The sequence below is a fragment of the Scomber japonicus genome, chromosome 23 (assembly GCF_027409825.1).
Source record: "Scomber japonicus isolate fScoJap1 chromosome 23, fScoJap1.pri, whole genome shotgun sequence".
Taxonomy (NCBI): domain Eukaryota; kingdom Metazoa; phylum Chordata; class Actinopteri; order Scombriformes; family Scombridae; genus Scomber; species Scomber japonicus.
The window spans coordinates 8,819,435-8,835,744 of record NC_070600.1 but is presented as its reverse complement, the minus strand read 5'-3'; the positions used below and the strand labels follow the sequence as shown (position 1 = coordinate 8,835,744).

The 16,310-nt window shown below is 40.2% G+C and overlaps 1 protein-coding gene across 1 annotated transcript in view; it reads left to right on the top strand.

Moving 5' to 3' along the window:
* The window catches only part of lrmp (lymphoid-restricted membrane protein), a 31,513-nt gene extending 15,215 nt beyond the window's left edge, over positions 1–16,298 (top strand). The window contains exons 20-39 of the mRNA XM_053313739.1: positions 1,372–1,482; positions 2,036–2,172; positions 3,281–3,365; positions 5,470–5,516; positions 5,756–5,844; positions 5,987–6,180; positions 6,893–6,977; positions 7,125–7,176; positions 7,279–7,306; positions 7,781–7,921; positions 8,445–8,579; positions 8,714–8,861; positions 9,324–9,367; positions 9,505–9,573; positions 11,457–11,515; positions 11,825–11,923; positions 12,856–12,984; positions 14,057–14,083; positions 14,715–14,869; positions 15,257–16,298. Of these exons, the coding sequence (XP_053169714.1) occupies positions 1,372–1,482; positions 2,036–2,172; positions 3,281–3,365; positions 5,470–5,516; positions 5,756–5,844; positions 5,987–6,180; positions 6,893–6,977; positions 7,125–7,176; positions 7,279–7,306; positions 7,781–7,921; positions 8,445–8,579; positions 8,714–8,861; positions 9,324–9,367; positions 9,505–9,573; positions 11,457–11,515; positions 11,825–11,923; positions 12,856–12,984; positions 14,057–14,083; positions 14,715–14,869; positions 15,257–15,399 (1,977 nt within the window). The 3' untranslated portion in view covers positions 15,400–16,298. The remainder of the gene's footprint in view (positions 1–1,371; positions 1,483–2,035; positions 2,173–3,280; positions 3,366–5,469; positions 5,517–5,755; positions 5,845–5,986; positions 6,181–6,892; positions 6,978–7,124; positions 7,177–7,278; positions 7,307–7,780; positions 7,922–8,444; positions 8,580–8,713; positions 8,862–9,323; positions 9,368–9,504; positions 9,574–11,456; positions 11,516–11,824; positions 11,924–12,855; positions 12,985–14,056; positions 14,084–14,714; positions 14,870–15,256) is intronic.
* Positions 16,299–16,310: the final 12 nt, after the last annotated feature.

Here is a 16,310-nt window from a genome sequence, read left to right as displayed (position 1 = left end):
TCTCTTGATGAATATAATCTTAAAAGAACTCATGTTAGGCAGTTTTATTGAAGACAGATGAAGTTCAAATTTAAAATTGCAGACAAATACTCAGAGTTGCAGATGCTTCACATTTCACTATTGTATAAAAATGATCTTGAAACTTGCAGGAGATGAACAGTTTATCCCAGTGAACATTTAGTTTTCCTTACATTTTGTCACTTAGATCATCATTGTAGGGTAAAGCAGACAGGAGTTTCTGCAAACTCATTTCACTACTGCGTTCAAGGATGCTCTGACATCTTAAACTTCAAAGTGTGCTGCTTGTTAAAAAATTCCAGCAACATAGCATATAAATAGAAGTATTTTCGGCAGCAGAGATCAAAATCTCAGATATGAGAATGTGCTTGAATGTACCATCGACTTGCAGTGCTTTAAAAATGTCCTTGTCATTGTGATTACATTACTCAAGTCTGAACTCTTGACTGAATAAATCTTTCTGCTTGTGTAATGAACTGGAAGCAATGACTGACTGGAAGTCTAGACAATGTACACTATCTCTGGTGTAATAGATGGGCACAGATATGCAAAACTGCTGCATTGTTCTCTTAAAAATGACCTGAATATGAATTTGTTTTACTGCGTCACTACTTACATTATACACATGTTGCTGTCTCTCCCTCTCTTGTTTATTTCTGCACTCTCTTTATCTCTTTCTTTCTCTCTCTCATTGCCATTTGCCTACCAAATAGTTCTTCACACATCATTATTCACAGGCTCTGCTCACAGAGGCAGCAGTCTGGCAGCTTGTGCTGAAGCTTTGCACTGCCTTATATAGAATGACAGTGGTAAAACTTTGAGGTTCCTCTGAGGTCAAAGGACTGCCTGTTCATGACATAAGAAGAAATAACACACCATCATCTGAAGATAAATATATTTACTGCACACAAAATACACTTTACATAGCTATAATTTCAATGTCTGGTTACACATTCTGATCTTGGATGTTTCTACTAGCTGCAGTCCTCAGTGTTTAATTAATTTAATGACTCTGAGCTTTATGAAACTAAATTAAACACTCCACCATTGATGCAGTCAGTATGAAAGTGGTGTTTGCTTTTGAATTCCTATGAAGATGACAGTAATTGAAGGTCTTTCCAGCAATCCATCTTTGAGGGGCAGATGCTTTGTGCTGTCTGTCAGCTGTTAGATTTTTGTTGGCCGCTCATGCACCGTCCTCTCATCTGAGATTTGTTTCTATTGACTGATTGTGTGCCTGCTGTTTGCTACATGGTTAATGTGTGTTGCTTATTTGATCTTTTCACCCCTCTCCCTTTTTTTTAATTTTTTTTTTAATATTTATCATTTCGTGTCTGTGTGTATGTGTTTCAGGAAGAGGCAGCGGTACCATTGAGCGCCCACTCACAAGCTGTCAGCATTAGACACCCAGAGGCGGATGCTCTCCCTGATCCGTCCCACTCAGAGAACTACAGTAAGACCTTCGCCTCCCTCTCTCTCTCTTTAATTCACACTCTATGCGGCTAACTCTATCTTTGTGTTTCACTTTCTTCTACCCTTACTGTCAGCTAGTTGCTCTGCGGTGTGTTTTACGACTTAACCAAAGAGTGAGTCATTTCCTGACTCACTTGGTATGTTTGCTGTTTGTTAAGAGAAGAGAATACTTTCCTGAACTTCGCAAGATGAAGGTCAAACTCTGCTAAATACCACAGTATGAAAACTGCTTTTATTGTGTTGGTTTTTGGTAATTGAGAATTGCATAACTGCTTGTAAAATGTTGTGCCTGTGAGCTCTGCATTACTTGTAATATTACACAGAATATTAAAACAGACTGTATCAGCTGGATAATTAATGTGTTTTGAAGAGATTTTATCTGATGTCAAAATTATGTTAGTCAAATTTGGCTCATATTCTCTGGGTTTGTGAAGGTGGAAATGTAGGAATTGCAGCAGCTGATAAACACAACAGTGTTGTAACCCTGGAATGCATGAAGATGATTTATTTTGCTCTTGTCTAACCAGATGCATATCAACGTGAGGTTACACAGTCTCAGTCTGATGGTCCAGCCAAAGATCTCACAGTCACACCTGGTAACAGTCCTCCCACAGCAACCAAGATGATTCCTCCTGACAGCACATCACCCAGACCAGATGAGATCGTTACCCAGAGTGAGAGGTGAATGAAGGAATTAATATTGTATTTGAAATACTGGGTACATAATCAGAGTGTTAGACTGCTCCTGCATTTCCTAGGGGAACGTTCATGTCAGAGAAGCTCATAGAAATACTTGAAATGCTAATATATTTTATAACTGCCGCTGCTCTATTTTTTTTTTAGCCCCTTGCGTCACTGTCTGACATGTGTTCATGTTTTTGTAATGCTACCACTAGGGAGGGGCAATATCTCTAATTCTCATAATAGTAGCTTAAATCATACATTTCATAAGTTAATCACAGGTAAAGACTGTTAATCGTGATTTTAAGCATGTTAAAAGATAGACAATAGGCTTATAAAACAAAAGTATTATCTCTTCTTTTGTACTTGGAGAGTGGTAACAGATCACTAATGACCATATGACAGACAAAACAGGGTTTTCTAAAAGAAAGATTGGAATTGCATTGAGCAAAAAAATAAATGCCCACCACATATAAAAATTGCTGAAATAATTGATGTACATAAGACAATGATCATCCACCATGCCAAGCTGCAAAGTAGTTTTCTCTATTTCTGTATTCTTGATAAGTTAATTCTCTCCAGGATAATTAAACAGCCCACTTTTTCCACTGACACACCTTTGATGTTGGTGTTTGAACTGGCAAATCCTACCTAGAGAGCACAAAACAGGAGCTTCCATAGTCAGGAAACTGACCTTACCACACATCCTCAGCCAGCATCCTGACTCATTTTCCTACAGAATAGAAACCATCCCTTTTTTAAATTTGAAGTTTTAGAGGTCTTATCACTGCCTATGTAGTCACAGCTGATGTCACCATTATACTGAGTTTTGTCATTTCCCTATGACTTGAGTCACATTTGCTAATCAAATGGTTGTTTTTACCTCACTGTGGGAGGAGTGTGCAGGCTAATTATGATCTGTGCAGCCATGCTTTGCATAGCCACAGTCCACCTACAAAGAGGCTCAGGCTGTTCCTCATCGCTCTCTGTTTCATATGATTAGAGTTGTGTCTCCTTAGATAAAACAAGAGTGTATCTAATGTATAAGTAAAGAATGAGAAAAAGGATAGTGCTTTACATATGACCTTCACTTTTCACCTGTGGTCAGCATCCAGCCAACCACTGAAGACCACAGGCAAGAAGAGAAAGACGGAGATGCTGACTTGAGCACAGCCGATATGAGTCGCACTAAGGTCAGTAGCATACGGGAAGTGTTTTAATGCACAAGGGAATACAACTTCCTCTATTCTCTTCAGCACACATACACCCCTGCTTCCCCTTCCTCTTTTTCATCCCTCTCTTTGCTTTTCTCTTTCATGTCATGTGTGTATTTCTAAGTGACAGGACATGTGTTTTGAAGAAAAAGGTTGTGATGTTAACTGGTGCAGATCCTCAGCTAAAGATGAAATGGGGAAATGTAATAGGACTTGATCTAATCATTTGGATCTGCTTGTGTTAATTAATTGATCAGATGTTTTGTCAATTGAATGTTTAAAAAGTGACGTGAAAAACGACCACCACAATTCCCCAGAAAGCAAATTTCGAATTTGCAAATTGCTAAATAACTTCTGTAGTTTGATTAACACTCCAAACAACCAAACATACTCAGTTTAGAAATATCAAACTGAGAGAACTTTGCATTTGAGAAGCTGAAACCAGCAAATGTTATGTTTTTTTTTTTGTTTGATAAACTTTGATTGTCAAAATTATTGTCAATTTGTCAAAAAAGAGGACAGAAATGCTCCAAACATCTGGACACACTGGACCTTTACTGCATTTTCCTTCTGTCTGGAATGAGTTAATTAGTGTTTTTTTTCTATATGGTCTACAGGTAAGTCTATATTATAAGGCTGCTCCTCAGTATCTGGTTTAAATAGGTTTGTGGTGTTTTCAGGTTAGAGCTGAGGCTGTTGAAAGGTTTCACTACCTCACCTATGTTGCGATGCTGTTTCAGTGAGGCAGGCTTCTCGTCCCACTAAGGGATTGATCAGCTTTTCCATTTACTCTCATACTTGCTTGTGGCATGCTGGGCCACCCTGTGGAGAGTCTGAGGGAAGCCTAGGGAGACAGGCTCTCATGCTGTCAGTCAACAAAATGCTCCTTTACACTCAGAAGCCTCGTTGAGGAGGGTTGTCAGCCAAATAAAATTGTTTGTGATGATCTAGAAGCTTCCCCTGGCTTTAATCTACTAACTATGATAAGGAGTCAAGTTCAATATAAACAGAATAATTTGGATATATTCAAATAGACTCTGACTTATACCTTTACTTATAAATGGTACATAATGGTAGTTATGTTCAGGGTAGACAGTGTAGACAAAAATCTAATACCTCTGTTACCTTTTTAATATTGATATTTGTGTTAATGCAGTAAAAATGTAAACTCATGTTAGTATTAAAAAGGATTTATGTTCCCATGTTTGAAGATCTTCAAGTTAGTTGTGTCACATTATCATTTTACTTGCCTTACATTGAGTATTGTTTATTTGGTTTCTGTCAGTTATTTTATGGCAAATACCACATTTTTTGCCTTGGGTTATTTTTCAGACATAAAAATAAAAGTTGAATTATTGAGAAGAAAAGTTTGACATAAAAATAAATAAATAAAATATCATTGAGGATTGGATTGGATGATTTTAAACATTTAGAATCTAAGCTCCCAGCAAGTATACTTAACCAAATGGAAATGTAATGTATTAGATTTAAATCTGACACTAGCTAGCAATGCTGGTAATGGCTGGAAGCTAACTGATGAGCACACAGATTTGTTTTGATTCACAGTCGTTTTAGATAAAAAATGACATTGACGTCTCTGCAACTATTGCATTCACTGACACTGTAAGGCTCTTTGTTTTGAGTAGTGTCAAATCGGATATTATGTACACCCATTACACAATATCCTATTGCATTCCTCTCAGCACTCACCTTGTTACATTGTGTGTGTGTGTGTGTGTGTGTGACTGTGTACGCACACAGTCCGCCTCCACTACTAAGCACTGTGCCAGTGTTACCGTGTTCTCTGAGCACCCTTCTCACCAACACACACACACACACCCCATGCTGTAGGGCTCTCCATGTAGCTCTGCATTACATAAGAAATCAGTCCAATCTTTCCCTTCCTCACTCTGTAGAGCTTAGATAGCATTTCACTGCCATGGGACAGGTACGCTCCATTAATGTTTGTTTGGAGGAGTCTTTTAATTATTGACCTGTAACGTAGGACAGAAAAATGTGCTACAATGCCACCTGTCTTTTCCTCACCCCCTCCCATCCCTCTCTCAACTGTTGTCCATTTCAGAGCCTGAGCCGGGACCAGTCGCTAGACAGATCAGCAGCGGAGGACAGGTGAGTGAATCACTGTCAACTGTTAGCTTGGAAAACCATATGAACAGGATTTTCACACAGATTTATGATCCAACATTTTAGCTGCAATAATTTTCTCAAGATTTTAGTGATATCTGCTGAGAGAGATGTTTTCCCTGCATCAAAACCATCAGCTGTGTGTTTTCTGTTACTGACATTAAGGTCTTGTGCAAATGATTAAGACTTTTGTGTCAAGTTCACAGTGTGCATGCGTTTTTCAGCACGAGCCTGCTACCTGTGTTGGTGGAAGAGGAGGAGAGTGTGCAGGACAGTGCAGCTGACGCTCCAGCAGTAGTGGACAGCATGGCAGGTGGGAAGAAAACTCAATCTTTATGTATGAGGAAGGGGGAGAGAGAGAAATGGAGAATATTTCCAAGTTGACTGTTTGTTTATGCCTTCTTACATCTACGTATGTGTTAGTTTATCCACCCACACATCTTCTTTTCTTCTAGGGACAGACCAGCTCACCAGCAGCGGAGCGACTACTTTCTCTGACAGCAGCTCTCCTCAGTCAGGATCATCAGTCATACATGCCAACCAATCAGGCAAGGGCAGCGTGACCTCTGACCCCAGCCAATTGGAGGATAGTGCGTCAGCAGCCAAAACGGATACCCTCCCCCAACATGGCAAAAAAAAAAAGGAACTGGTAAGACCTGCCCTACTCCCACTTTCCTCCAAACTGGGTGTTGGATGGGTAGTCACACATATTAATTTTCAGCTGTAATTGGGGGGGGGGGGCATTATAAAATGCATAAAAGATTGGTTTAAAATGCTTACAGGTGAGCCTTGGCTCAGTTTAATATTTTTTTAAACTTATGATCTAGATAAGTTGTTTCCTCTTTGTTAACTTATTTTTCATTCTTGTTTAAACTTGGCTTTATATAAAAAAAACATCAGGATCATGACGAATGGGAACGATGCCATTGTGATTAAATCAGTGATGAGTTTGTGCCACTGGTATATTCAATCAACATGACATTACGACCTGAAGAGAAATGCTGTTTTTCCAGCTATGTGAGTGCGTGTGTGTATGAGAGAGTGTGAGAAAGGGAGAGGACTAGAGAGAGAGAGAGAGAGAGAGAGAGAGAGAGCGCATACTTTCTTTTTTAACTCCACTCAGGAACAGATCATTCAGAATCACGAGCCAGCTACACTGCCGGCTGCTTTGAATCCTCACAATTCACCTTCATTATGCGAAGGCGTTTGAAGGAGATGGGAAAGTAAGGAGGGAGTGAGAATAAAAGCAGAGCAACATGGATGTTGAGGGGAATGTGAAAGAGGAGGGTTCAGAGGTAAAAGGAGAGCAGGACGGTGAGACTGAGCAGAGAGAGGCAGTAATGTTTGTCCGTACCCTGCAGGAGCTGTCAGACAGCATGGAGGCCATTGAGCAGCCCAAGGTTCAGGAGGACCAAAGTGAGACCAGCATGACCACTGAGAAGGAATGTATGTGTTATTTTCATTCTTCTTTCATTCATTCTTTTTGATACCAAATTAAACTCCACCTCAGTTATAAGTTTCAATGATGATTGCACTATTTTGGTCAGGTATTTCTTCTGCCTTGATAAACCTGCTCATTATTTCCCTCTGTAGCTGAGACATCAGTCCCTGACACCAGTGAAACCGTGAAAGAAGACAAGAACAGGTAATACAGACAGCGATCACAGTAGCACAACTCAACACTTCAATCCATATTAGTCTGCATGTGAGTAGGCGTGTCTAATCTGTCTCTGTCTGTTCTCAGCAGCCTGTCGCCGAATGACAAGGAGATTGAGGTATGTATGCCATTACATCTTAAAGCTGTGATTCATTATCATTAGTCATGTAAGCAGTTGGTGTATTAAGGACAGTCTTTAGGTCTTCATGTTGCAACACTTTCTGATTAGGTATGTTTTGTTGTTAGATTTACTTTAAAATCTTCATTTGAAGACTGATCAGATATGTACATCACTATTTTAAGCTTGCCCTACAGTGTACCCATTCAGTGTTAATGCTTCCCTTTTGTTATTGTAAACTGATCTGATTTTCTTTATCTGAGGGTTATTTACAGGAAGATGAGGTGTTTCATAACCTTCCTGTCAGTACAATAATGCTGACACTGATAAGAGAGAGCTCTTGTTGTAATCAAACAAGGAAATGTTAGAGATGGTCATCATGTCTACAGTTGGCAGGATAAAATGCCCCACACAGTGTGTAGCAATCAACATTTTTTTTAAAGAATGAGTCAAGCGTCTTTTTCTTGTTTGCAGACGGAGTTCCAGCGTCTGGCGTTGGGCTTCAAATGTGACATGTTCACACTGGAGAAGAGACTGCGCCTGGAGGAGAGGTCACGTAACCTGGCTGAGGAGAACGTCCGCAGGGAAGTGTCCAGCTGCCAGGGCCTACTGCAGGTGTGTGTGTGTGTGTGTGTGTGTGTGTGTGTGTGTGTGTGTGTGTGTGTGTGAGTGAGAGAGAGTGTGTTCAAGTTTCATCCACCTGTCACACTAGACTGCTATTGAATCTAAATAAAAAATCAAAAGATATGATACACTGTTAGTGTTGTGAAGACACTGTGGCTGATATTAATGGACAGATATAGACTGCTTGAAATGACCACTGTCTTTAGCGATATATTATTATTAGCTGCTGTAAATAAATGTGCTGAGAGCTGCATCTACACTGAATCAAATGTAAAAGAGAGAATGGAAGATCTTTTTTTCATATTCTGTAGCCTACTGTTTGGTATGTAGTAGATTGTCAACAATGTCTTCCATCAATGAGAATGACTGACTTTACCAATTACATTAACAGGTGTCAGTTAGTAATTTTGAGTGGGAAATCCTCTTCAAAAGTGTTCCTCTGCCATGTTTATAAATTGTATATTTCTTAATGTCTCTCTATCTTTGTCTTCATCATTTTCCCCTCTCCTCTCAGGCTCTGACTCCTCTGTGTGAGGACGATAACCAGTCCATGGAGATCATCCAGCGGCTCCAGAAGAATCTGGATATTCTCACCCAGTCCATGACCCGAGTGTCCAGCCGCTCTGAGATGCTAGGAGCCATTCATCAGGTGGGCTTGTGTTGTCAACATTGGTTTCTGTTGTTTTGTGGCGCGACTGCTGTATCAGTTGAGGTCTGTTTTCACTGCCACATGATTTTGTTCATTTTGATTGCGATGATTCAATGGAGTCTTGTGAATGTTAGGAGAGTCGTATTGGTAAGGCTGTGGAGGTGATGATACAGCACGTGGAGAACCTTAGGAGGATGTACACCAAGGAGCACGCTGAACTACTGGAGCTGCGAGAGGCACTAATGCAGAACGAGAGGTCGTTTGGATCACAAACCGAAAGAGGTTTGACTTTTGGTACATGGACATATGTGTGTGTATGTCTACAAAGGTGCAACACAAAATATGACTTTTTAGACTGATGCTACAATGCTTAAATTCAACAGTTTCTGTGTTAATAAGTATACAACACTCAACGTTTCTTCTGGGTTTTTGTCTAAAACCAGACATTTGAAATTTAAATGGTTGCCACTTCTTTAAGGCAAGATGTCTCATAAAAGCTGTCCTATGGCAAGACAGAAATACATTTTTTTAAATCACAAAATATTATAGTAGTTTAATTAATTAAATGTGCAAAGAATTTACAATATATTAGTTACACTGACATGGCCAACACTGGCTTAATATACTGACAAACGCCTATGATGACTATGATCACATGGGTGTATTTTTAAAACACTACAATACTCAGTAACATGCATTACACGCACAAAGCACAATACAAAACTAATCTGACCTTCTTTTCAGATGACTTCCGTGGCAAGAAGCCATCAACATCACAGTACTACAAGGTGAGCTGCAGCTTGGTTACATATCTTCTCATCGTTGTCCATTATTCAGGACTGATGTTGACTTGATGTGTTAAAAATGTCCAAGTTTGTTAATTAGGTGATTCTGATTTCGCTTTTTCCCTCAAATCCCCCAACAGTCATCAACTAGGCGGGTCAGCATAGCAGGAATACCCCGTGCTGGTGGAGGCAACATGCACTTTGACATGGTGAGGATGACACTGCAGGCATTTTGCTTTATCATCATAGCATAGACAACACTTGTGCAATATAGTGTAAAATATTGCGGAACAAACCTGTCAGATCATGTATACCCAGACAGCAGCCAGTCTTCCACAGTGGCCTAAACATATAAAATGTAGCACATAATTTGGATAATTTTGGGGCCTTTAAAACACCCATTGATCTGTTCCACATTACCAGACAAGCACACATTTAAAAAAAATACTTTAAAAGTGAAGTTAAAGATGTTTTATGTCAGAGTATGATGGCAAATGGATCCTGGTTGAAAATGTTTGCAGCTATACTGTAACCACTTAACGCACGCTGTTCCTCCTACGGGACGGGACGGAAGTTAGGAGGTAGCCACACATTCTTCTGAATGTTTTAAACACCAACCCTTAAACATATATATTCATGCCGTACATTGTTGGAAAGCTTAGATTCTCCTGATTCATTCAAGACCACTCACGACTTATATGGTTGCTCACAGCCGTAATAGTATTAGCGATTAGCTCGGCTAGCCCCTGAGCTAAGTAAGAAAAGCTATAATGCCTACATACCTTCAAAGTCTTCCCTTTATCCACAACGATCATCTTATGACTCAGGACTTTCTGTACAGCTCGCCAAGTATCCATTCTTGTGAAATATGAAATCCGTTTCCATAAAACCGAAATATTTTCCTCAATATGTCCATGTATTTAGTCCAACACGTAACGTAATAACACAAATAACAAACCATATGCGGTCCGTTTACGTCATTTCCTGACCTGCACGTCCATCTCAGAGTACACGTGACTAGATGTTTACGACCGTGAGCTCCTCCTGCTTCTGACGACACCACACACAAGCCAATCGGTGTTTAGGATTAGGCAGTACATGTCTCCAAAGCCAATGAGGACATGTGACCGACAACAATGACGACATGGCTTTGATTGACTGCTGTTCTAGCCTATGGAAATATTCGGTGAAATGAAGTTGATAACCTTTTAGCCAATAGTCTGAGGTTTCCAACGGTGTATGACACTAAGCTATCATGTTTGGCTGTCCATAAACAAACTCCAAGCGTAACCGGCGTGCGCCCTGTGCGTAAAAGAGTTGAACCATATATCATTACGCACACGGCATTTTGGTACACGGTTGGTTCTTCTTCGACTTAACATATGACTTATAGCAAAATAAACAGATAGATAGATAGATATGGCCAAACAAAAAATATATGGTTATATGTAATAATAATAATAATAATAATAATATTAATAATAATAATAATAATATGGCGTCAGCTTTCATTAGAGACCAAGATTTTGATTGTAGGCAAAGGGGATGTGACGTTATAGGTGTTTGATTGTGGTTATACAGCTTTGGTAACCAAGTGTCCATTTGGAGTCTCCAAAAAGGACCTGAGGAAAACGCATGGACATACCTGTTGAAAAATAATTCTGAAAAATTCATCTTTTGGTCTTTTGACTCCAAATTTGGACTGCATGAAGCCAAGACATGTGGCTGTGGCCTCATTGTGTCTATATTCTGCTGAGAGGTCCCTGAATGTCTGTACACATGTCATTGTAAAGGCAAACCTATGGGCGAGTAAACAACCCCATCATTGTAACCTCTGCCACTCTTTGTCAGTAAGTCACAGAATCACACAGACACTTTTACAAGAATCCTGAGAGTGTTTCCTTTCCAATGATACCAGACACATCTCTGAGTCTCTAACTATGTGGGATCTGTGCTGCTCACAACTTGGGCATGTCGTTTAGGCTAACAGCATAAAAAACAGGGGCGTGTGTTAAGTGGTTAAGTTACACCAAGGAGCATTTTTTGGTTCCGTGATTATGATTCAAATCAAAGTTTTAATTTTCCAACACAGCCCAAAACACAAGACGGTTCAGAAGCTGAGACAGAAAGACTGACCAGGCGATCTCCATGGTAGGTATTTGTGCATGTGTGTATGTATACTGTGTGTGTGTGCGTGTGTATACAGTATGTGTGTGCTATAACCTGGATAATATATCAAGTGTAGCTAGCCAAGACCATTTCTGAAAGGGTGTGTGTTTAAAATAAAAAGCAGGTGCGCCATTTAAATGACTCTAATGTTAAAACACACCAGAGTCGTTTTCTTTTTGGGTTTGAATCTGTTGACTGTGGCTGTTTTTCTTAAGCCACAGAGATTTACTATACCATGACATGAGGGTTGTTTTTGTTGTTATGCTTGTATGTGATAACGGTGGTTTTCAGGAATGTGGCAGGGAAGAGCACAGCGCGCCCTCCACTAAAGCGCTTTGTTAGCTCTGCGGCCTGGGTTGACACAGAAGAGCCCTCTCTCATGATGAAGGGGTAAGAATTGCCAAGGACAAGGGGACTGCGTCGCACAAGTCCTTTCACTGTGGACCCAGATGCATAAAGATGGCAGCTTTCTGGTGTGGCATCATCATTATCTATCCCACACTGCACTTGCTATTGACTTGAGAATACTTAGTATCTTTACCCTTATAATCACACTCAAATCAAAATCTCTTCAAATCATGTTTTTTAAATAATAATAAAATGATCCACTGCAGTTTTCAGCTTCCAAAGGAGCTTGAATTTAAACATCTGTCCTTGCTAAAAGAATAGGATGCCCCGACAAAGATATGGATTGGGTGTAGAGAAAAGAAAGATAGAAACTCAGAATAGCAGTGAACATTAAAAAGCAGGGATGATGACTTCAAACCACTTGGCAGCCATCATTCATGTGTCTGGTCGCATGGGGGAAGTGTTTAATCAGAAGCCTTCATTTTGACATTTTTGACTTCCAGCACGTCCCCCCCCCCCCCCATTCTCTTTGTTTTTATCAAATTTAGAGTAAGACATGGTGTGGACTATTATTTTGGTACCATATAGCTTTCAAATGTTTGGAAATAAGATTAGAATTGGCTCTATTTGACAAACTAAGCCAAAGTGGAATCATCGATGATCTGAATCAAGCACATGTGAAAGTTTGTTCAATTGTTTTGTGTGTTCATGGTATAATACTGGAGCATGGAATTTGCACTGCGGGGCTTGCATTGTTAAATCATTGTCTTTTTTGTAAAGCAGATGATTTTACATCAGTGAATATTTAAGGGTGTACGTGTCAGCATCTGCCTGCTTGGTTTGGCCGCATATGCATGAAATGTGCATGTGTGCATGTGCACACACTGAATCTCTGTGGTTATACAGCCATACTTGTATATGAATGTGCAAGTGAACAGTGTGTTTGTGAATGCCTGACCCACGCGTGCCCACAGGACAGCCAGCGACAACACTGACTTCCAGTCGGAGGACGAGCAGAAGGAGGAGCCGGTGGCAGAGAGGAGGAGGTCCAGTCTCAGTGAGCTGGGCAGCAAACTCACCTCCCTCATTCTGCCCTTCAAGACGTTAGTCCAACCAAATACCCACCACTAGCCTACTGCAGCATCTCTTTCTGCTGGCAAAGCTAAGAGGCTAGCTGAATTGTGGAAGAGTTCATAATTTAGTCATACAGAGGTTCCAGTTTCTATCTTTGACTCCATATTTGTCCCATGTTAAAAGTAATTTCTGTGGTGTTTTTGAGCCACATTTCACAGAAAACACTGAGTCCAATACTGTGACGTGTTAACATCCACTTCAGTCCTATGATTTTGCCTGTATACTGTATATTGGCTATATATAGGCAAAATCATTTCTCTGTTGTAGCACGTAGTAAATCACACAGTGTGGATGTTTTAAGATGAGATCATCACTTATGTGTTGATCATGGTCCCCTGTTGAAAAAGTTGTGACCACATGGAACCTCCTAAGTGATGGAACTTTCATGATAAGGGTCTGTTCTGGACTAGCTTCTTTGCTCCAGGGGCTCATATTAACAGCGTTTCTACTCAGGGCAAAAATTAACCATTTTCTTCAGCTGTTAACTGACTTGAGATCAGTGTATGACAGTCAGTCTGGGGCTTGCAATCTTGCAAATTTCCTGTGATTTGTCCACAAGAGAAAACACCATGACAGTTGATTGGAGAAAACGGTCTTATCATGGCTTATTAGCACAGGAGATGATGACATCTCTTTTCATTAGGTAATAATAGCAATTTTGCCACAAAAAAAATCACATGAAACTTTGCAAATTGCATCACTCACTATTTGAGAAAAGATGCTGCAAAATCAAGCATGTTTTTAACTCAACAATCACAAAAAACTCTGCAATGTGTAAATGACTTTGGAAGCCTCATGATTTGTGTTTCATGCATGGATCTCAAGTTCAGATTTGCATCGTGCACAGCATCTAACCAAGCCATCTACAGAGGGTGCTGTCTTCTATCATTTACTAACATGTTCAGCCACCTTAACAATTGTATGTGCTACTACACTTGACTGTTTTCTTTATTTTTGTGGGGCAACTGAGTATTTTCTGCAAGCAGCTCATGTGTTTTTCTGAACTGTCCTTTCCTCTTTTCCTCCCTCGTCATGGCCCAGGAGTCAGGATGAGCTCTTTGTAATGCTGTAAGTGTGCAGGGAGGAGAGTGTCCAAAGTGGGAAATGCTTACAGATTCAATATCTGTCCAAAAACAATAAATGCATGCAAAAGGCCTGTATTTATCAAGTAGGGGTGCCAATCCAAGGCCACTTCCAAGCTTGCAGTGACTCTCATAATGGCCGTGAAGTGATTTTAAGCGGCACTCCTACTGTTGACAGATTCCAGGCCAAAATCGTCCGCTGCTTTTGCCTAACCATGCACTAATTGCTCAAATCTACCTCCATGCCAACCACTCTTAACTGTGCTGCTGAGAGCTTTTTGATTATGCTGATGAAGATAATGTGAATGCTTTTTGCATCTTTGACACTTTGAGATAGGTGATGAAAACTGTAGATTGAACCAAGCTGCAGCTAATTCACTGCCTGCCATCCATTAGTTACCACAAATGACCTACAGCTTGTACATGGAAGTGTTATGTTTTTCATGGCACTGGCTGTGATGACCCTCTCCCATCACAACACGTCATTTTTGGTAACTTATTCACTGTCTTGCTTTAACTGATACAATGTTACATGTTTTTTTCGATGTCAACCATCCCCGTTGCCTAATTTTTTAACCATGCTGTTGTCTAAGGTTTTTTTCTCTAACCCCCTCCAGTCCAAGCCCCTCATCAAGCCCAACATCTACAGAACCAGGAATGGCACATTCTCTGTCCCATAGCCTAACCTCCTCCCGGGCGGCGGCAGCAGCAGCAGTAGCTAGAGGCAGCAGGGGGGTCTGGCTTTGGTTGGCCATGGTGGTGGTGCTAGCAGGTACACTCAGTTTCTTAGTGATAGTGGTTTTAAGATAAATGTTTAATTCTTTGTCATTATTTATGTTATAGATAACAGAAAGTAGTTAAAGCCTATTCAAATTAGCATTTTCAAATTTAAATAATGTCTCAGGCAGTTTGCATGTGCACTTCCAATACAGGAGTTCAGTATTTTAAAGTTTTGAACTCACATTTTGTTTTGGCTTGATTCTTCATTTCAATGTCTTTTATAAACTTAAAATGATTTCCTTAAGGTGTCACACACCAATTCTGTGATGTTAATGGGTTTCCCAGTAACACAGCAGAATATAGATGTTTCCCCATAATGAAACAATGGATAGTGAGTTCCATTCTGTGCACTAAAATATTCATGGTTCTCCTCCCGCAGGTCTCCTGGCACTGCTGGCCAGCCTGGTAATGCAGCCAGCAGTAGACGCAGCCCCAGTGGGGACTGGGGACTCCTGGATGACCATGCAGCAGCTGCTGTGGCCCTATACAGGGCTCAGACACAATGGACAGCCCCCCGTCTAACCTCTGACGTCTGGGGCGGATGGTGCTATACCCATAAGCCCTCTACAAAGATTACCTGTGCTTTGGGTGGTGATGAAGAACAGTGTACCACTCCTGAGCCGTGGCTGTTGGGATATTTACTGGTGCCTGAAGATTACTAGACAGACTCTTATTGATAGCACAGTCCAGTCCACAGGGGATAGTTAACCCTGTGGACGATTTTATGTGTCACATCACGTTTGCTAAATTAGTTAGTCTGTGTGTGTGTGTGTGTGTATGCATGTGTCTGTGTTTAAAAGCAGCAGCAGATAAAGGAGGTGGCAACCAATACCTTTTATGGTGGGCTGCTCAATATTATGATGCAGTTTTCCTATCAGTGCTACTGGCAACTGTCCACTTGGACCCAACACAATCTGTAAAATCCAGTTTGATCAGTTGTCAGAGCTGCCACACTGTTGTCCAATCATGACGCAACTTCATCAGGATGATAGCACTGATCCACAAAGTTTGAATGCAGTTTTCCATTGACAAACATCATGGACGATGGCTTTTTAAACACATTTCATGCACTTGAAGATACAGGAGGACAGCCAGCCTTTTTAATGGAGTTTTCCATTCATGTCCTTAATGGTTAGATAGGACATTTTATAACTTTTAAGTCTATAAACACTGGTAATAAAAATGAATTTTAAGTGTTTTAAGTGTTTTTGAAATCTATATTTATGAGTGTGTTAGTTTTGAGTGGGGAAATGTGAATATCTTTATTTTTAAGTTATAATTCTACTTTAACACCAAAGGCTTTTTTATTTTCCTTTTTTTGAGTTCTTGCTGTGGTTGTCACCGTTTTCAACTTCATACACTTTTGTATGTTCCAAAAAAGATGCTTGAAACTTTGCATAAATAAAGTAGCCAATTCTACAATAGAAGGTGTG